General features: G+C 38.2%; 1 protein-coding gene across 1 annotated transcript in view; it reads left to right on the top strand.

Moving 5' to 3' along the window:
- LOC145684330 (uncharacterized) overlaps positions 1-18,079 on the top strand; it is a 134,860-nt gene that overhangs the window by 55,439 nt on the left and 61,342 nt on the right. Inside the window, exons 11-12 of the mRNA XM_081756528.1 lie at positions 580-699; positions 5,114-16,346. Coding sequence (XP_081612654.1) covers positions 580-699; positions 5,114-16,346 — 11,353 coding nt within the window. The remainder of the gene's footprint in view (positions 1-579; positions 700-5,113; positions 16,347-18,079) is intronic.

The following is an 18,079-nucleotide window of genomic DNA, read 5'->3' as shown; positions in this document are numbered from 1 at the left end:
GATCCCGATCGTCGAATGTAATTTGGTGAATGGTACCAGGAAATAGTAAGTAACGATGAACAGTTTGTGATGAAGGTAGTGTGGTCTGATGAGGCCCAGTTTAAACTAAATGGAATAGTCAATCGACATAACTATGTCTACTAGGCAAAACGTACTTACGCTGCTCGAACGTCAAGCGTTCTCCTGCCATTTTCTTTTCTCACTAACCGTGCTGACAGTACCGACATCTGTTGAGCGAAAGACCGTACTACAACATTTTAACTGAAAACAGTTGACAATGCTGACATCTGTTGGCTGAAAAACCATACTATAACATACTCAAATTTCAGAACAATTGTCAATGCCAGTATCCTGATACAGGGTGACAAAGAGTATATACATTGTTACCTGCTTGGTGCATCTTGGGATATTATTCATATACAATATTTTGTAAATATGAGAAACCAAGGAAGAAAATTGAACGGTTTACTTTAGACATCGAGGTCCTAAAACAATGTATTACATGCTTAAGTTATATCATTTATCAACGAACAGGAACTTCATTTATTTGTTTATTTATTTATTTATTTATTTTTACAGGCCAGACTGATGAACTATTTAAGTAGATTGGACGAATTTAATAATATTTTAACTGAAGCCGGCCGATTGGCAGACGAAGTAAGACAGGATAATTTATCGTGTTGCAATAGAACAATAAAGGTAAGTTAATATCTGGAATATCGAGATAACCTCGATGAGATTAGATTGGGTAAAGAAAAATCAATGCATATACATTTTTTATACATCTTAATTATTTGTAATGTTATTTCAATGACTTTCTAGTACAGTAAACTTCAGGCACACTGCATTTCATGACCATGTCAAGCCAGCTAGAAAAAAGGAAAGAAAAGAATAATGAAATGATGTTGCTGTTGGATTGTGTTGACTGTATTTTAAACTCTTGGTAGAGGACTGTCGTGAACTCGTCAAATAAATAAATAAAAATAAAATCTTCCATTGCGTTCCAGTGACATCCAGGTGGATGTCATAAAATACTCTGTTGCCCCATGTGGATGTCATAAAATACTCTGTTGCAAAATACCAGTCATATCCATGTGGATGTCATAAAATACTCTGTTGCAAAATACCAGTGATATCCATTTGGATGTCATAAAATACTCTGTTGCCTCATGTGGATGTCATAAAATACTCTGTTGCTTCATGTGGATGTCATAAAATACTCTGTTTCAAAATACCAGTGATACCCATGTGGATGTCATAAAATACTCTGTTGCAAAATACCAGTGATACCCATGTGGGTGTCATAAAAATACTCTGTTGCAAAATACCAGTGATATCCATGTAGATGCCATAAAATACTCTGTTGCAAAATACCAGTGATATCCATGTGGATGTCATAAAATACTCTGTTGCAAAATACCAGTGATACCCATGTGGGTGTCATAAAAATACTCTGTTGCAAAATACCAGTGATATCCATGTAGATGCCATATAATACTCTGTTGCAAAATACCAGTGATACCCATGTGGGTGTCATAAAAATACTCTGTTGCAAAATACCAGTGATATCCATGTAGATGCCATAAAATACTCTGTTGCAAAATACCAGTGATATCCATGTGGATGTCATAAAATACTCTGTTGCCTCATGTGGATGTCATAAAATACTCTGTTTCAAAATACCAGTGATACCCATGTGGGTGTCATAAAATACTCTGTTGCAAAATACCAGTGATACCCATGTGGGTGTCATAAAAATACTCTGTTGCAAAATACCAGTGATATCCATGTAGATGCCATAAAATACTCTGTTGCAAAATACCAGTGATATCCATGTGGATGTCATAAAATACTCTGTTGCAAAATACCAGTGATACCCATGTGGGTGTCATAAAAATACTCTGTTGCAAAATACCAGTGATATCCATGTAGATGCCATATAATACTCTGTTGCAAAATACCAGTGATACCCATGTGGGTGTCATAAAAATACTCTGTTGCAAAATACCAGTGATATCCATGTAGATGCCATATAATACTCTGTTGCAAAATACCAGTGATACCCATGTGGGTGTCATAAAAATACTCTGTTGCAAAATACCAGTGATATCCATGTAGATGCCATATAATACTCTGTTGCAAAATACCAGTGATACCCATGTGGGTGTCATAAAAATACTCTGTTGCAAAATACCAGTGATATCCATGTGGATGTCATGAAATGGTGTCCTTTATTAAGGGTCGTGTTAATCCTGGCGATGATGAAATTTTTTAGTTGATGTGGTGCACGAGTTAGTTCTGTTATTCCTTAGGTGACAGTACCTTACTGACAGAAAAAAAAGTGTTGTCTCAGTAGATGGCAGGCCTAAGAAGCATTCAGTTACGACACACATGTGTTTGTTTTGACGATAAACAATTGGTATCTTCGAGATCGGGAAAAAGCAAACATTGATCTTTTGTCAGTATTGCCAACCTGAAACAGCGTAAAATCCCTTCTGAACATCAAATTTTCCCTTTTTCAGTCCAAATGTTCCACAATGTAAATATTTTTTTTATCAGTAATGTGAGTGCTCTCTTCAGGTGTGCACAATAACTATCCCCTCTTTAACGGTCTGGATGGTCTTTTAACAGTAAATGCAAACCTGATATTATAGCACACACACAGGGAAATGACACCTGGTAGGCAAAGGGTTAACTTCAGTGATAGTCCAAGTGACAAAGAATGTTATATAATGTAAACAAATGATTTTGTTTAGCCTTCTGATAAATAAAATAAAACCTATTTTTCAAGATATTTGTACCTCTAAGATAAAGAACCAAACTACCACCAAACCACTTGGTGTAGGAACCCTTTGTGAGCCTGAGCCGCTCCAACGCCATCTGTTAGTGACCGACTGAACTACGTCTAGCCTAGCGGCAAACACGTGGTCAACGCGCTGCGTCGTCGTGTCTCTAACAGGCATCATCAGGAGTTTTCTAGACAGTGGCGTCACGTGACTCACCAGTTTACCTCACGACACTGGGCGGATACCGAAAATTGGGAAGCACCAGCCGGGAATCGAACTCGGGACCACATGGACATGAGTCCAACGCTCTAACCACAGGACCACGGTATTCCCTAACAAATAAAGTAAATAAACATACAGGGTGGCCCAAAAGTAGGTATACAGTACCATACTACATTTTATATCATTTTTTATTGTTATCCATCAGGTAGACTTAGTTTCTTTATTAATTTGTTCTTAATGTTTTTTTTTTTACTTATATCTTAAGCTCGGAGAAGCCAAAGAAAATAAACTCATAAACTAGAATTTTATACTTGATCAATGCAGGGGTTTATACCTACTTTTGGGTCACCCTGTATAATGGGGCTAACACTCTCATTAAAACAAATCGTAACGTACCCATGCGAACAAGTTGTTGTGGAAAAAAATATTAAATAAACAGTCTAAGACAAAGAAATATAATGAACTTTTGAAATGTAAAAAAAGGTAGAAGCATCAGTGACATTGTCCGTCGTGTAGCATCCTGTAACTTAGACTTCTATTTTATTTCTCCTCGCAGTTTTTTTTTTTTTTCTTAATGTGGACTATGTGAATCCGCGATGGCGATGGCATGTGAAAGTGTATATGTACACTTACGAGACCATGCCTTTCAATGTATTAACAACAAATTTTAAACTAAATGTTTTTAATACAAAATTCTCCGTGCTTATTTGTTTATTTATTGATTTTTTTTTTACTGCCCTCATAAATTAGGGTAGTTCGCTGAAGGGTGAAAATCAGAAAGTATTTGTTTTCTCGAAAACAGCTCAAATTATTTTATTTATGTTCTATAAATATTTTAGTATTTTATTAATATAACTATACTGCTTTATAAAAGTAATTTCTCTGTCGAAAATCCAGAACGGAAGTGTTTTTTCTGACAATTTTTTTCAAATACGACTCAGGCAATTTTATTCATATTTCACAAATAAATACGAAGGCCGTTCGGAAAGTAACTTCCGATTGGTTAAAAAAAAGAAACAGCAAAGTAAATAAGAATAATTTATTATATACATCTAAAAACTACTACTTTGCTCTTTTTTTCAACATAATTTCCATAAACATTCAAGCACTTATCATATCATATCTCTGCACTAGATTAGAAATTTCAGCAGCATAAAATTCTCCCGCCTGTGACCTCATCTTTCAGCTCCTCATTACTATGTTATGTAACACAGTCCAGGAAATTTGTGGAGATTCATCGGAAAGCTCCGAGATTGTGAAACGTCGGTTTTCACGAATTTTTTCCATTAATTTTCTGAGCGAGTTCATCAGTGATGGCCTGCCATTCCTCTCTTCGTCATGAATGTTCGTTCGTCCACTTTTAAATGAACGAACCTATTCACAGACAACTTCTTCACTTATCACACTTGATCTATACACGACACAAAATTTCCTATGAATAGCTGCTGCCGAATCTAGTTTTGACATACGAAAACGTATAACAGCTCGCACCTCGCTACTTGGTAGGGTTTTCTATTGCAGCACACATTTTGAGACGCTACAAAAGTGTAACTAGTGATCAAACAACCTTCGCTCTACCACGGCTGGATGCAGACTGATTACCGCGCAGGCCTGTGCAAAGATGGTAGCGCTGTTCCCATTACTTTACGCGCAGTGACCAGTCGGAGTTTACTTTCCCAACGCACCTCGTATTTTATTGATATCCTCACAATATGACGTAAGTCATTTGTCATGAAAATATTCTCAAGGGATAGTTTACTTTTTTTTTTTTTTTTTTTTTTTTTTTTTTTTTTTTTTTTACAAAGTTTTCTGAAAACGCCTTATAATTTTGTTCGGATTTCACAATTAAATGTTTTAGTAATAATTGTAGCACAACACAATTTAGGTTAACAAATCGAAGTATGAATCTATACCAGAATAAAGAAAGAAGGTATCCTTTGAGTCATGTGATTATGCTTCAGGAACGTAAGTTTTATTACGTAAATCATGTTCGTGTTTAGAAATTAATTGTAGTTTAGAAGGAATCTTCCTTTTTTTCCCCTTGTTTTTAAATCTTAGAAATTTAAATTGTATTAAAATTCATTTTTCTTTTAAATATTTACAAGGATTTCGAGGTGGAACTACGGCAGAAGGAAAGCGATATTAAACGTCAGATAGTCGATGCCTTGGGTACACTGGAGCAAGTGAAAACATTGCGCCAATACGTGGGGTCTATAATGCATAAAGTGGATACGGACTCTGGGAGTTCTATTTCAGCACTACAGCAGTTGACAAAAGCCGAGAATTTTACCAAAGTCGGCATTAGTACTGCACCAATAGAGCGAAAAGTTACAAATGAAGAGATTAATTTCCGGATCGAAGATGATGATAGAAAAGACAATACAAGATCATTAGAGGATTCATATTGCTGCGCCGATGCTAATGGTTCTTCTAACATTTCGAAGACAACGACACTACCTCAAACTGCACAGGATCGAAAAGGTATAGTGAAAAGTGCAGAGAGAAAATCAGTGTTAACAATAACTAAAACAGTGAGTGAAGGTGCAAGTGTTGAAAAGGCTGGTATTTCGATGAACCGGGTTAAATCTGTTAAGGAAAGGACTAACCAAGAGCTGAACAAGGACGCTGTTAGTATTTCAGGTTCAATAGGTCAATTGGGAAATAGCATGTCGTCCTCTCAGGCTCAGAATGTCAATGCGAATGTACCAATTATTCAAAACAGTACACGACTTACGAAAATAGATAGATCGGTGGCCAAGTGTGTTGAAAGTGAAGTTCCGGAAAGTGAAGCTACAGTTATACCTCCGGTGAAAGAAGTTTCAGTTCGTTTGCAGACTACTGCTGGAGAAGTAGAAACACCTTTGCACATGAACAGATCTGGCAACTACCAGAGCAGTGAACCAATCCAGCACATGGGAGATAGTAATGTGAACGATGACCAGAATGACAATAGGACTACAATGGAAGCTCAAATAAGTGATGCGGCCCCGGTTAACAAAAGGAATATTTGTAACGTAGAGACGATTTGCGTAAACAAAGTAGATTATCCTTCTGTGAAAAAAATTGTTCGTGCTGAAATCCATCATGATGCTGTCGAGCATTCCAATCGCTTGAATCAGACAAGGAACGACGAACTGATGAGAACTTCAGGAAGTTCTTCTAAGAGTGAATATGTACGATGCAATGCATTAACCGAAGTGAAAGAGATACGTAATCAAAATGAACCTGTATCTCAGCATAATGCACAAATTACGGAAATTGTTACATATGATACTTGTGAGTTAAACAAGTCAACGGAAACGGATAATCATCTTAATGAAGCCGCTGTAGAAGAACTGGTGTGTGCTTCACCTGCTGAAGGTAATGACAGTGATGTTACCGAGGATGACAAACCTGATCAAAATTATGTTTGCTTGGAAAAACCGAAGTTTCGTGATAAAGTTTCGGAAACAACCTCAGACTTCAGTAAGACATGTGTCCTAGTTGAAGATGAAACGATAGGTAAAGAATGCGAAAATAATGTGAACCTGAACTCTGAAAGCGATATTCATCATAGGATTACGGGCGAAGAGATTGGTGTCGTAAATACTGAAAAGAACGATGTTAGAGACACTACTGCTGATGAATTAACATCACAAGAAGATACCCTTCGCAATTTGATTGAAAAACAAGTAATACTCTTAGAAGTACCGACAGAATTACGAGAGATATCAGCGTCAGATATTGAAACGCTTGGAAGCGTATGTGACTCGGAAACTTCAGAATTGAGTCAAGATGAAGAGCCAGCAACCTTGCAAAGATCTGATCTTCCTTGTCTTAATGTCGTGAACAAGCAATTGGACAATTTGTTAAGAAAAGAAAATGAATTGCAACACAATAGAGAATATGATCTTACTGCTGCTGCGAGTCAGAAAGATACTATGCCAAGAAGTAATGAAAAAAGGCGTGAAGATGACTTGAAATTCCTAACTACAACAATAATGTCTGCATTGAGGAGATCAAATATCGTGCCATCGCAACCGAGAAGTAAAGGCGACCAAAAAGAATCAGACTGGCGCTTAAAGTTCGGAAGAAACAAAGACAAATTTAAATTGACATTACAACTGGATTTGAGTGCGAGCGAAGAGAGTGGATCACATGAAATCTCATCACAAGTGAAGCGCATTAGCAGTGAATACAAGTCATCTGTATGCGACGAGGAAACAGAACAGCTTGGTAATGAGTCTGAATGCAGCAGGAAAACTTCTGAGGAATCCTCAAGTATTGGTCAAATTTCCAGTGACGAACCTAGAGAAAACGCTGCAGCAGAAATAACAGAACTGGTTACCGAAGTGATTAAACATGGTGATGATAAGGACCAAGATATCAATGAAATTTCTTCCTCGGTGACTGAAAACAGAGATTCTGAAGAAACAATACAAGAAGTCGAAGAGGATTCATCGATTTCTTCCCCAGCTACAACTACAGAATACGTTATTGAAATTGTGAAAGAACCTGAAAATTCTGGTAGAGCGCAAAAATTAACAGGTATTGATTCTATGAGCAGTGAAGGAAAATGCCGAAGTTCGAAATTGGAACAAGATAAAACTATTCAAATTCCAAAGAATGTAGACACTGAGATTAATAAAACACACGCCAATGAATTGCACAGCGATTCGGAAGCTTGCAAACTTAGTCATACACCAAGAAAGCGAGGCCGTCCAAGGAAATCAACGGAATCTATCCAAAATAGACTAATAGGTGAACCAAACGAGATCCAACAGTTAGAAATTGAAGAAAACGAAATGTGTAAAAATAATGAAGTTCTTGTGGGAACACAAAGACATGAGAGTTCAGGGAATCGAAGTGGCGATGAGCATCGCAATACATACAAGCAAAATGTGCCGTTAGAAGAGGTTAGTGAAATGAAAGACGCATGCCAAAACAATAAGAAAAAAGACCAAACTCCTGCTAGAAGACAGAGCAAATCAAGTTCCCGAAACGATGCAGATACACATTGTACGAAAAGTGCTGTGCCGAACCAGTCTACAGCTTCAAGTGATGCTGAGGACATAAGGAGTAAAGAAATACCAAGGAAAAGACAACGCAGAAATTCACAGTACGTTAATAATGATGAAAGTAATAATGTGAGTAGTGCTGAAGCAGGAGACGATCAGGCAAATATGAAGACCGTACCGAAGGATAGCGCAGGTGATATATGCGAAATTACCGAGCAGTTAACTGAAACCAACAAACTATACACAGCAAATGACATTTTAATATGTGATCAAGGAATAGTATCCGGTACAGAACAAAGAACTAGTAAGGTTCAGAGTGATTCAAATGTATTAGTAGTGGACGGAACTGATAAGGAAACTGAAGTTCCAAGCAATCGATCAAGACGACGAAGCACATCGAGAAACCGAGGGGATATAAAGAATGATTTTCAGTCGAAACTTGGAAAAGAAGAGGCACAATTGCCTGTAGTTGAAACACACAAATCACGGAGAGAACGCTCAAAGTCTCGTGAAACAGATGCTTGTAATGCGAAAAATCATCATTGTGCAGAAACAACTCGGACGGACCGAGAGTTGGTCGCAAGTGATCACGAAGAAGTGTCTCTTGCAGAACAAAGAACTAGTAAGGACCAGAGCGATTCAAATGTCGTGGTAGCAACCGAGAGCAAAGAAACTGAAGTTCCAAATAGTCGGTCAAGACGACGAAGCAGGTCGAGAAACCGCGTGGAATTAAAGAATGATTTTCAGTCGGAATCTGCTAAACAAGAGACAAAATTGCCTGAAAATGAAGCACAGACGTCGCGAAGACAACGCTCTAAATCTCGTGAAACAGATGCTTGTGCTGCAAAAGAACATCGTGAAGAAACAACTCGCACGGACCGAGAATTGGTCGCAAGTGATCACGAAGAAGTGTCTCGTGCAGAACAAAGAACTAGTAAGAACCAGAGCGATTCAAATGTCATGGTAGCGACGGAGAGCACTGATAAAGAACCTGAAGCTTCAATCAATCGATCAAGACGACGAAGCAGGTCGAGAAACCGCGGGGATATAAAGAATGATATTCAGTCAAAACCAGCAAATCAAGAGGCACAATTGTCTGCAGTTGAAGCACAGAAATCACGAAGAGAACGCTCAAAGTCTCGTGAAACAGATGTTTGTGATGCAGAAACAACTCTGACGGACCGAGAATTGGTCGCAAGTGATCACGAAGAAATGTCTCGTGCAGAACAAAGACCTAATAAGGACCAGAGCGATTTAAATGTCGTGGTAGCAATGAAGAGCACTGATGAGGAACCTGAAACTCCAAACAGGCGATCAAGACGACGAAGCAGGTCGAGAAACCGTGCGGATATAAAGAATGATGTCCAGTCGGAACCAGCAAAACAAAAGACAAAATTGCCTGAAAATGAAACTCAAATTGAAGCACAGACGTCGCGAAGACAACGCTCCAAATCTCGTGAAACAGATGATTGTGATGTGACCAAAGAATATTGCCATGCAGAAACAGCTCTGAAGGATGGAGAGTTGGCCGCAAGGGAAATGCCAGTTAAGAAAGATAGGTATCGAAGAAAATCTGTACAATTGGCTGATCATTCTTTGAGTAATACGGAGATTACAATAGATAAAGCAAAGTGTGGTAAAAATTCATCAGACGAAGGCATTAGCCAAGATTTCTCAAAACAAAATGTGCTGGAAACCATGAAAGATGTTAGTATTTCACAAAGTACAGAATCAGAAATTGTTAGTCATTCTGGAGAAACTGATGTGAAAGTAAATCATATAGAAAGTGAAGGACAAAACTTGGAGGAAGCGAATAGTCAAATTGATAAAAATAAACAAGAAATGATTTCAAATAAGGATGAAGTACGGAGGAAACGGGGACGCCCAAGAAAATCAATAAATGATAGCAGAAATAAGGATTTAGATGTAAGTAATTCGGAAACTAAATCATTAGATGAAACAAAATGTGATAAAAATGCAACAGGCGAAGGTATTAGCCAATCTTTTCCAGAACAAAATGTGCTGGAAGTCACGAAAGACGTAAAGACTTCACAAAGTACAGAATCAGAAATCGTTACTTGTTCTGGGGAAACTAGTATGAAAGAAAATCAGTTAGAAAGTGAAAACCAAAACTTGGAGGAAGTGAATAATCGAATTGATAATAACAAACAAGAAATTTCGATTTCGAACAAGGATGAAGTACCGCGAAAACGGGGACGCCCAAGGAAATCAATAGATGCTAGTAAAAATAAGGATTTCGATCCAAGTGACGAATTTAAAGCTCGGACCAAGACAGGAACTGAAGAAAAAATTGTTCTTAACAATGAACTTGAAGAAACTTCTGTAAGACGTTCCGGAAGACGTAGGAAATCAATGCAAACGTCTGACCATTCTTTAGCTAATTTGGAGGATAAAGCAGCAGAAAATTCAACAGTACAGAAGACAGGGCAAGTTGAATTGGCAGACCAAACGAGTTCTGTAGTTGAAGTAGTCGACCCAGAAACTAGTAAAGAAGAATGTCGTATACAAAGCGAGGGATTGATACATCTAGCCCAAACAGATGATGTGGCTACTGAAAATAAAGAAGTAGTTTCTGATAAGAGATGTGTGCTTGCACAAAGAAGACATCTTAGGAAATCAGCGGAGGATAAAAATGATGAAGCGGCCAAATCAGAAGTAAGTGCTTCTGAGTCTTCTGCAAGTGGAAAGGAAACTCTGGTCAGAAGTTTAAGACAGCGTAAAAAATCCGTACAGTCGACTGATCATACCGTACGTGACTCAAAACTTGAAACAACGGAGAAATTAGAAGAGTTAAAAGGTAAAGAATCTCAGCATACAGCAGGAATCTCAGCATGTCCTATAGAAAGTGAGATCTTAGACGGGATAAGTATTCAGCAGGATCAAAGTAGTGTAAGAAAGTCACTAGCGGAAAGCTCTGATAACATGGATGCTCCCAGACGTAAGCGTATTAGAGCACAGAATGAAGATGTTTCGGAAGTCTCCAGCAGCGAAACTGAAGCTCCTGCTAGAAACTTAAGGTGCCGGAGAAAATCATCACACATGATAGATGATTCGGGATATAAGACAACAGGAAGTTCAGATTTAAAATTTAATGAACTCCAGGGGTCATCTAGTCACAAGAGCGAAACGAAACCTAATAATTTCCCGTCTGAGGTTGTCAGCTTGGAAACTGACGCAGAAAACGATAAAATAATAAGTTTAGATCCAGTTGATAGTCAGTCGAAAGAAAGTAGTGTAAACAAACCACAAATAGATGTTTCTGGTAATACCGATATTTCAAAGAAAGATTTATGCCCTGGGAAGTCAATAGAAGGCAAAAATAAGGAGCAGAATGAAACAAAATCCGCAAATGATTCTGTTTCTTCACTTAGGACCTCAAGACGCCACAGAAAATCCATCCCAATGACTGATCATTCATCAAGTAATTCAGATCATAAAGTAATGAAAAATTCAAAAGAATTAAAGGATCTTCAGGGACATGCTCAGTTGGAAGACGAAACAAGGAAGGGAAGCTCGCAGTCTAAAGTAGTCAGACCTGAAATCGCTAATGAAAACGAGAAACAAGTGAATCCAGAGCAGATTGAAAATAAAGGTGATAAAACTAATGAACAAATAGGTTCTGATAATACTAATCTACGAAGGATGCGTGGGCGTCCCAGGAAATCAGTGGAAGACAAACATAGAGTACAAAACAAGACAGAAGCAGAAAAAGCTGAAGATGTCAATTCTGTTAAGTCTGGTATCACGAAAACAGACATTTCTGTTAGGAGTTCTAGAGTCCGTAGAAAGTCAGTACATAAAGATGATCATTCGTTAGAGAACTCAGAACTTAAAACGACGGATGAATCCATAGAAAGGAAAAGTCAGGACGGAACAAGTCGATCGTCTGAAGTAAATAACTTAAAAATTGCTGAAGATATTCAAGTTGTAAAAATTGCTGAAGATATTCAAGTTGAAAGTGGGAAACCAATCAGATCAGAGCAGATGGACGATCAAATTTGTGATAATACCAGTGTGCCAAGAAAATGTGAACGTACCACGAGATCAGTGAAAGACAAAAATAGAATAGAAAATCAGACAGAAGAGACAGCTCCTAAACTTAGTAGTAGCAAAACTGAATTGCCAGTTAACAATACAAATCGCCGTGCAAAACCAATTCAAGTAGAAGACGAAAATGCGACAAAACCTAAAAACAAATCAACACAAGAGGAGGAGAGTACTTCTATTGAAGCAGCTAGTGTTACGGACACTGTTCCTGTGAGAAGATCCCGAAGACGTAGAAAATCAGTGCTGATGGACGATTATTATGTAGAATTACCTGATGGCAGTTCCGTGGTGAACGAATCCGAAACTGTCACTGCTGAGAATGAACCGATTCAAGAAGCACCTGTGACAAATGAAGTTGCTAGTAGTTGTAAAAAGTTGAGACGGAGCAAGAAATCATGTCAGATGAATGATTCGTGTTCAGAATTGAGTCAAACATCTGACACAACATTGGTTATTGATGACAGGAAATCAAGTGAAGAAACAAATGATAATTCATCGCTAAGACAGGGTCGGAGACGGAAAAATGTACAAATGAGTGATGGTAGTTCCGAAAGGAGTGATCATTGTGACTTAGCAAATGAAACAGCTTCATTGGATGTCGGAAATGAATCATTAGGAGATGTAACTACTCCATTTAAAAACAGTATGATAATAGCGTCGACTCCGCTAAGGAGTTCAACTAGAATCAAAACATCTGTGCAAACAGAGGATAGCATCACTGCACAGAGTAATGAGAGTACGTTATTGAATAATGAAAAAACAATTGAAACTAGTACCGAAACAATAGTTTCGTCAGCAAGAAGATTAAGAAGTCGTAGGAAATCCGGACAGATTGAGGAAGATCAAACCGAAAAGACAGATGAAAATAGTGCAGTAAATGAATCAGTTCAAGAACCGAATACCAGTGGCGGAAATAAAGAAATCACTGTGTCGAAGAAGTCAGGAAAACCTGAAAAAGCTCAAGTAAATGACGCGAATTTTAGTGAAACGGAGAATAATAACGTTACACCTACCGGAAAAAGGTCAAGAAAAAGTAGATCTGTAAAACTGGAAGAGAATTATTCAAAACCCAATGATTTGAAGAAACCAGAAGAACATAGAGAATCAGCGAAATCAGAGTGTCAGTCTTCTGATTTAACTGTTGAAACCGATGCAATAAACGAGTCAGCAGATACTAGTATTGCCAAAGAATCTATTGAGGACGTGAAGACGTCGTGCGAAAGCGCAGCAGCTAGTGGGTCTGTCACTTCCGTAAGAAGATCGGAAAGACGCCGAAAATCTGTACAGATGGATGATGATTGGATAGTTCAGTTCCCAAACACAAGAAAATCAGCAGGAATAGATAGTGGTAAGATCTTGAATGTAAGCGCGCCCGCAAAGAAATCCGCAGTGAGAAAACTTACAAGTGAGTCAGCTGTTAAAGAGAACGCTAATGAGTCAGAAACCTCATCGAGAAAGTCAAGACAACAGCAGTGTAGAAAGTCCAGTAGTACCAGGAAGGATGTTGATACTTGTGGCACAAAACTTCCTAATGAATCGCTATCAGTGAGTGCTGATGAAGACCTAAGTGAAGTAAACATTAGTGACATTATTGAGAGCGAAGCCTCAGTTGTATCAGAAATGGTCGTTGACTATACAGAATCAGCGAAGGAGAAAGAAGCTTGTGTAGATAGTCAAGATGTCGAAACTGTCCCCAAACAGCAAGATCCATCTAAAGGAGAGAGATCTGGTGACAGTATTGATAAGACTGTCCAAGCGTTCAGTAGTCAGAATAGTCAACATCAATCTAAAAATGTTCAAGACTATGAGAAAAGTGATGCTCAAGAAACCCAAACTCGACCAGCTAAAAGCTCAAATGATCAAAATGATGTGCGAGACAATATTGTGACGGTAGATGAGTTGACTCAGCTTTCGATAGGCAAGAAGGAACAGGAATCAAATAAATTAATACATGCAGAGACTACGGAATTGCCGACTCAAGAAACTGATACACTCAATTCAAGCGTGCCAGCCAGACAATATGATAAAAATGATTCGGTTGCTTTGAATAAAGAATCAGAAGTAGTGGTCGAAATTACTGAAGACGTTAATGGGTTTGAACGCGAAGTTTCGGAAGAAAATAAAGAATTAAGCGTTGTAGAAGACATTCAAATTGCACAGGGGGGGATAAAGATAATTAAACAGTCCTCTGAAGAAATTGGTTTAATCGAAAACAGCAGTTCTAGTAAGAACGAGCTGGAACAAAGTAATGTTATTGCATTGGTAGAAGACAACGTAGACATTCCAAATGATACAAGTAAAGAAATTGTACGACACGATAACAAAATCGGGAAACCAACTGAAATGAGTGCAAGTTCTGACATGCTAAATGATAATAAAAAAGCTCAAAATGATAACGACAGTGGAAAGATAACCCTTGATGGTGTTCACACTCAACTTATTGATTCAATTCAACAATTACGAAGCTACAGATCATATATTAGTGATATAATACTGAGTAAACGACGCAGATGTTACAGCTGTTGTGAAAGATGTGAAGGTAACAGTTCTCAGGAAAACTACAGCATTTTCAAAGAATCGAAGCCAGGAATTGTTAATGGGACCAAGTCTTGTCATAATACTCCTTTGAAAAAGATATCACATTCGAGAAGGCGACTTAGTTTTGACGTTTCTGCTGCTGCTGCTCTACCAGAGAAAGATGTAATAGCTACAGAATTAGCTAAACTGAAAAACGCTGATAAAATCATTACCAAGACTGCAGAACATTTACCTAAGACGTGTACAGAAAACGAACAGGTAATTTCAAATAGTCAACAATTTAGCGATGATGATGATGATAATTACGGATTTGATAATAACGAAGCCATTGAAGATGTTACTGAAATTGAGGAAAATATGAACCAATCAGAGTGCACAAATAAGACAAATGATAAACGGATTATGCTCTCCGATGATTCGTCAGGAATATATGATAAGAAAAATACATCTTCTGATACTCATAAAAATGGTATTGACTGTAATCGTTCGACGACAGAAAATGTAGTAGGGCAATGTATAGTAAACAAAGGTACTGGAAAGAAATTTGGTAGACGCTCAAAATATGTGCCAAATTTGAACCAAAAGAAGGCGTCGTCGTCTCAGAAAAACAGGATTGTATCGGTAGGAAATATGGGGACAAAAGATGAATCAGTTGAAGGCATCCTTGCAGATTCTATTCAGACGGAATTAACGCCAACAACAGAAACGAGACAAACACAAGAAAGTACTGCAAGGGAAGGATTGCAAACAGAAGAAACAAAACAAACACAAGAAAGCACTATAAAGGAAGGATTGCAAACAGAAGAAACAAAACAAACACAAGAAAGCACTATAAAGGAAGGATTGCAAACAGAAGAAACGCAAGAAAATACTATAAAGGAAGGATTGCAAACAGAAGTAACACAACAAGCACAAGAAAGTATTATAAAGGAAGGATTGCAAGCAGAAGTAACAGAACAAACAGAAGAAAATACTATAAAGAAAGGATTGCAAACAGAAGAAACACAACAAACACAAGAAAATACTATAAAGGAAAGGTTGCAAACAGAAGAAACACAAAAAGCTACTGAAAATGAAGGAATGAAAGCAGGAGAAACACAAAAAGGTACTATAAAGAAAGGAATACAAACAAAAGAAACGAAACGAACACGAAACCGTACTATAAAGGAAGGAATACAAGAAGAAGAAACAAAACAAACACCAGAAATTGTTACGGAAAAAGTAACACCAATAGAAGAAACATGTGACGTGCAGAACGAAGCGGCTATACCAAATGAACCTGACAATTCTCACAGCAAATGTCAAAGTGATTCTTTAAACGAAGTTACAGATATAACGGAAAATAGAACAGAAGACAGCAATTACGAACCTAAAGTAGATAAAGATACCAGCGTTGATTTGAGGGAGGGAAGCAAACTAAGTGAAAACATAACAGTACCAGAAAAACCAGTTACAAAGAGAAAGAGAGGTAGACCGAAATCTCAAGCCTGTGAACTGAAACCTGCAAAGAAGCCACGCGTATCATCTGGCCGGAATTCAATCAATAACTTACCAGATAATGTTGAAATGCAGTCGGAAGCCACCACAGACAATGTAAATAACCTGGAGGGTAATAGTACAGTCGAAACAGGTGATACTGAAACAAGAGGTAGAAGATTGAGGCGAGGTAGGAAGCAGAAATATAAGGAAGAATCTGAAGAAGAGGACGACCCTTACATCTCAGACAAAGGAACTGGTATGTACAATTTTAATGTACATTTGTTCCCCTCAGGGAGAACACAAATCAATAAAAGTGAGAAAATATATTTATGATTAGAAAAAATAGGAATTTCAATTTAGATTAAGGAGAGGCCGGAAGTTTTGAGTTTGGTCAGTAACAGTCTGGAAATTTGATTTTGGACTATTAAAGGTTGACATTTTGGTTTTAGTAAGGGAAATCGAGAAAAGTTGGCAAGTGTAATTTCGATCTGGGAACTTCGGTGAGTGTAATTCGCTGAGTGAATGTAAGAAGGACACACTCCGAAGCAAGGAATCATTTTACAAACATATTGCATTATGCTTATACAGAGTGTAACAAATAGGTACTGCAATATTTCAGGGGTGAATTCCTTATGGATAGACAAGTAAAAAAGTTCATATGACTATATGTCGGAAAGTGCATCGTTACAGAGTTACGGCTGTTGAGCCACCTGATGGTGTGAAATAGTCACATTCTGGAGCCCCTTCCCTCCCCCCCCCCCAATGTGGCTCAATTTAAACCTCAATAGCTCAGCTCTTAAGTAAGCTAGAAAGATAATTTTGGCATCAATGTCTTCCTGAAGGATGAAGTACATGTAAACCACATACTGATATGGTGTGTATGTCGTCGAGCGATCTTTTATTGATATCACCTGCAGCGAGTGCAGTCTTTGTCAGCCGACTATCTGCCACGAGTACGGTTTTGCCAGTGATACCTCCAGCAGTATGCCGTTAATCTCATTTTCCCATCCGCAATAGTGTTTACAGATGAGGCTCAGTTTACACGAGAAGGTATCTTCAATTAGCATAATGTACATGTTTGAGCGGACGATAATCCTCACGCGATCAGTCCCAGGAAATACCAACAACCTTTTGTTCTCAGTGTGTGGTGTAGTATTGTCGGTGACAGTTTACTAGGCCCACACATACTCCTGCAGAGGCTGACGGGAAACACCTATCGAGACTTCCTGGAAACCCACATTCCAGATGCACTTGATAACTTATTTTGGCTCGGCGTCCACTCATGAAAATGCTTTTTAATGTAAAGCTTCATCCTTTAGGAAGACATTGATACCAAAATTATCTACCTAGCTTAATTAAGCTGAGCTATTCAGGTGTAAATTGAATCAGATTGAGAGACGTCTAGAATGTGACTTATTTCATACCGTCAGGCGGCTCAATGGTCGTAACTCTGTAAAGGTGCATTTCCTGACATATGGTCACATGATTTTTTTTTTTTTTTTTTTACTTGTCTACCTATCAGGAATCCACCCCTAAAATTTTGCCATACCTTTTTGTTACACCCTGTATATGCAATTGCCGGCATCTATGGCCTTAAGCCCGCACGTATGAAGGTGACGTCTCTCAGTGAGCCTACTATCCAGAGAAGGGAGGAAGCGTCCTGGGACCTGTATGTTCGGTACCAGCTCTGCATTTGCCTAAAGTGAACAAGGAAAATCCAGGAAGGAACCTTACTTAGAATGGCTACCGGCATATAATTTGAAGTACTCGATAACTATCCCTATAGAAAATTGTTGCAGAAGTACCGCAAGATTCTGAAATATGGATATCTGGATAGGGCACGTACCAGTTTCTAAGTGAAGTCTTAACCCGACTACGGTAGATCCTATAGTTCTAGAGCTATGGACCTTTAAAGTTCATTTTCCCATGTTTTCGGCAGCCTATAATTTCGAAAGGAAGGATTTGTGCACCCAGGTTGGTCTATACTTT

Source organism: Thermobia domestica, chromosome 4, assembly GCF_964235325.1.
Source record: "Thermobia domestica chromosome 4, izTheDome1.hap1.1, whole genome shotgun sequence".
NCBI lineage: Eukaryota > Metazoa > Arthropoda > Insecta > Zygentoma > Lepismatidae > Thermobia > Thermobia domestica.
This window is presented reverse-complemented; position numbering and strand designations above follow the sequence as displayed.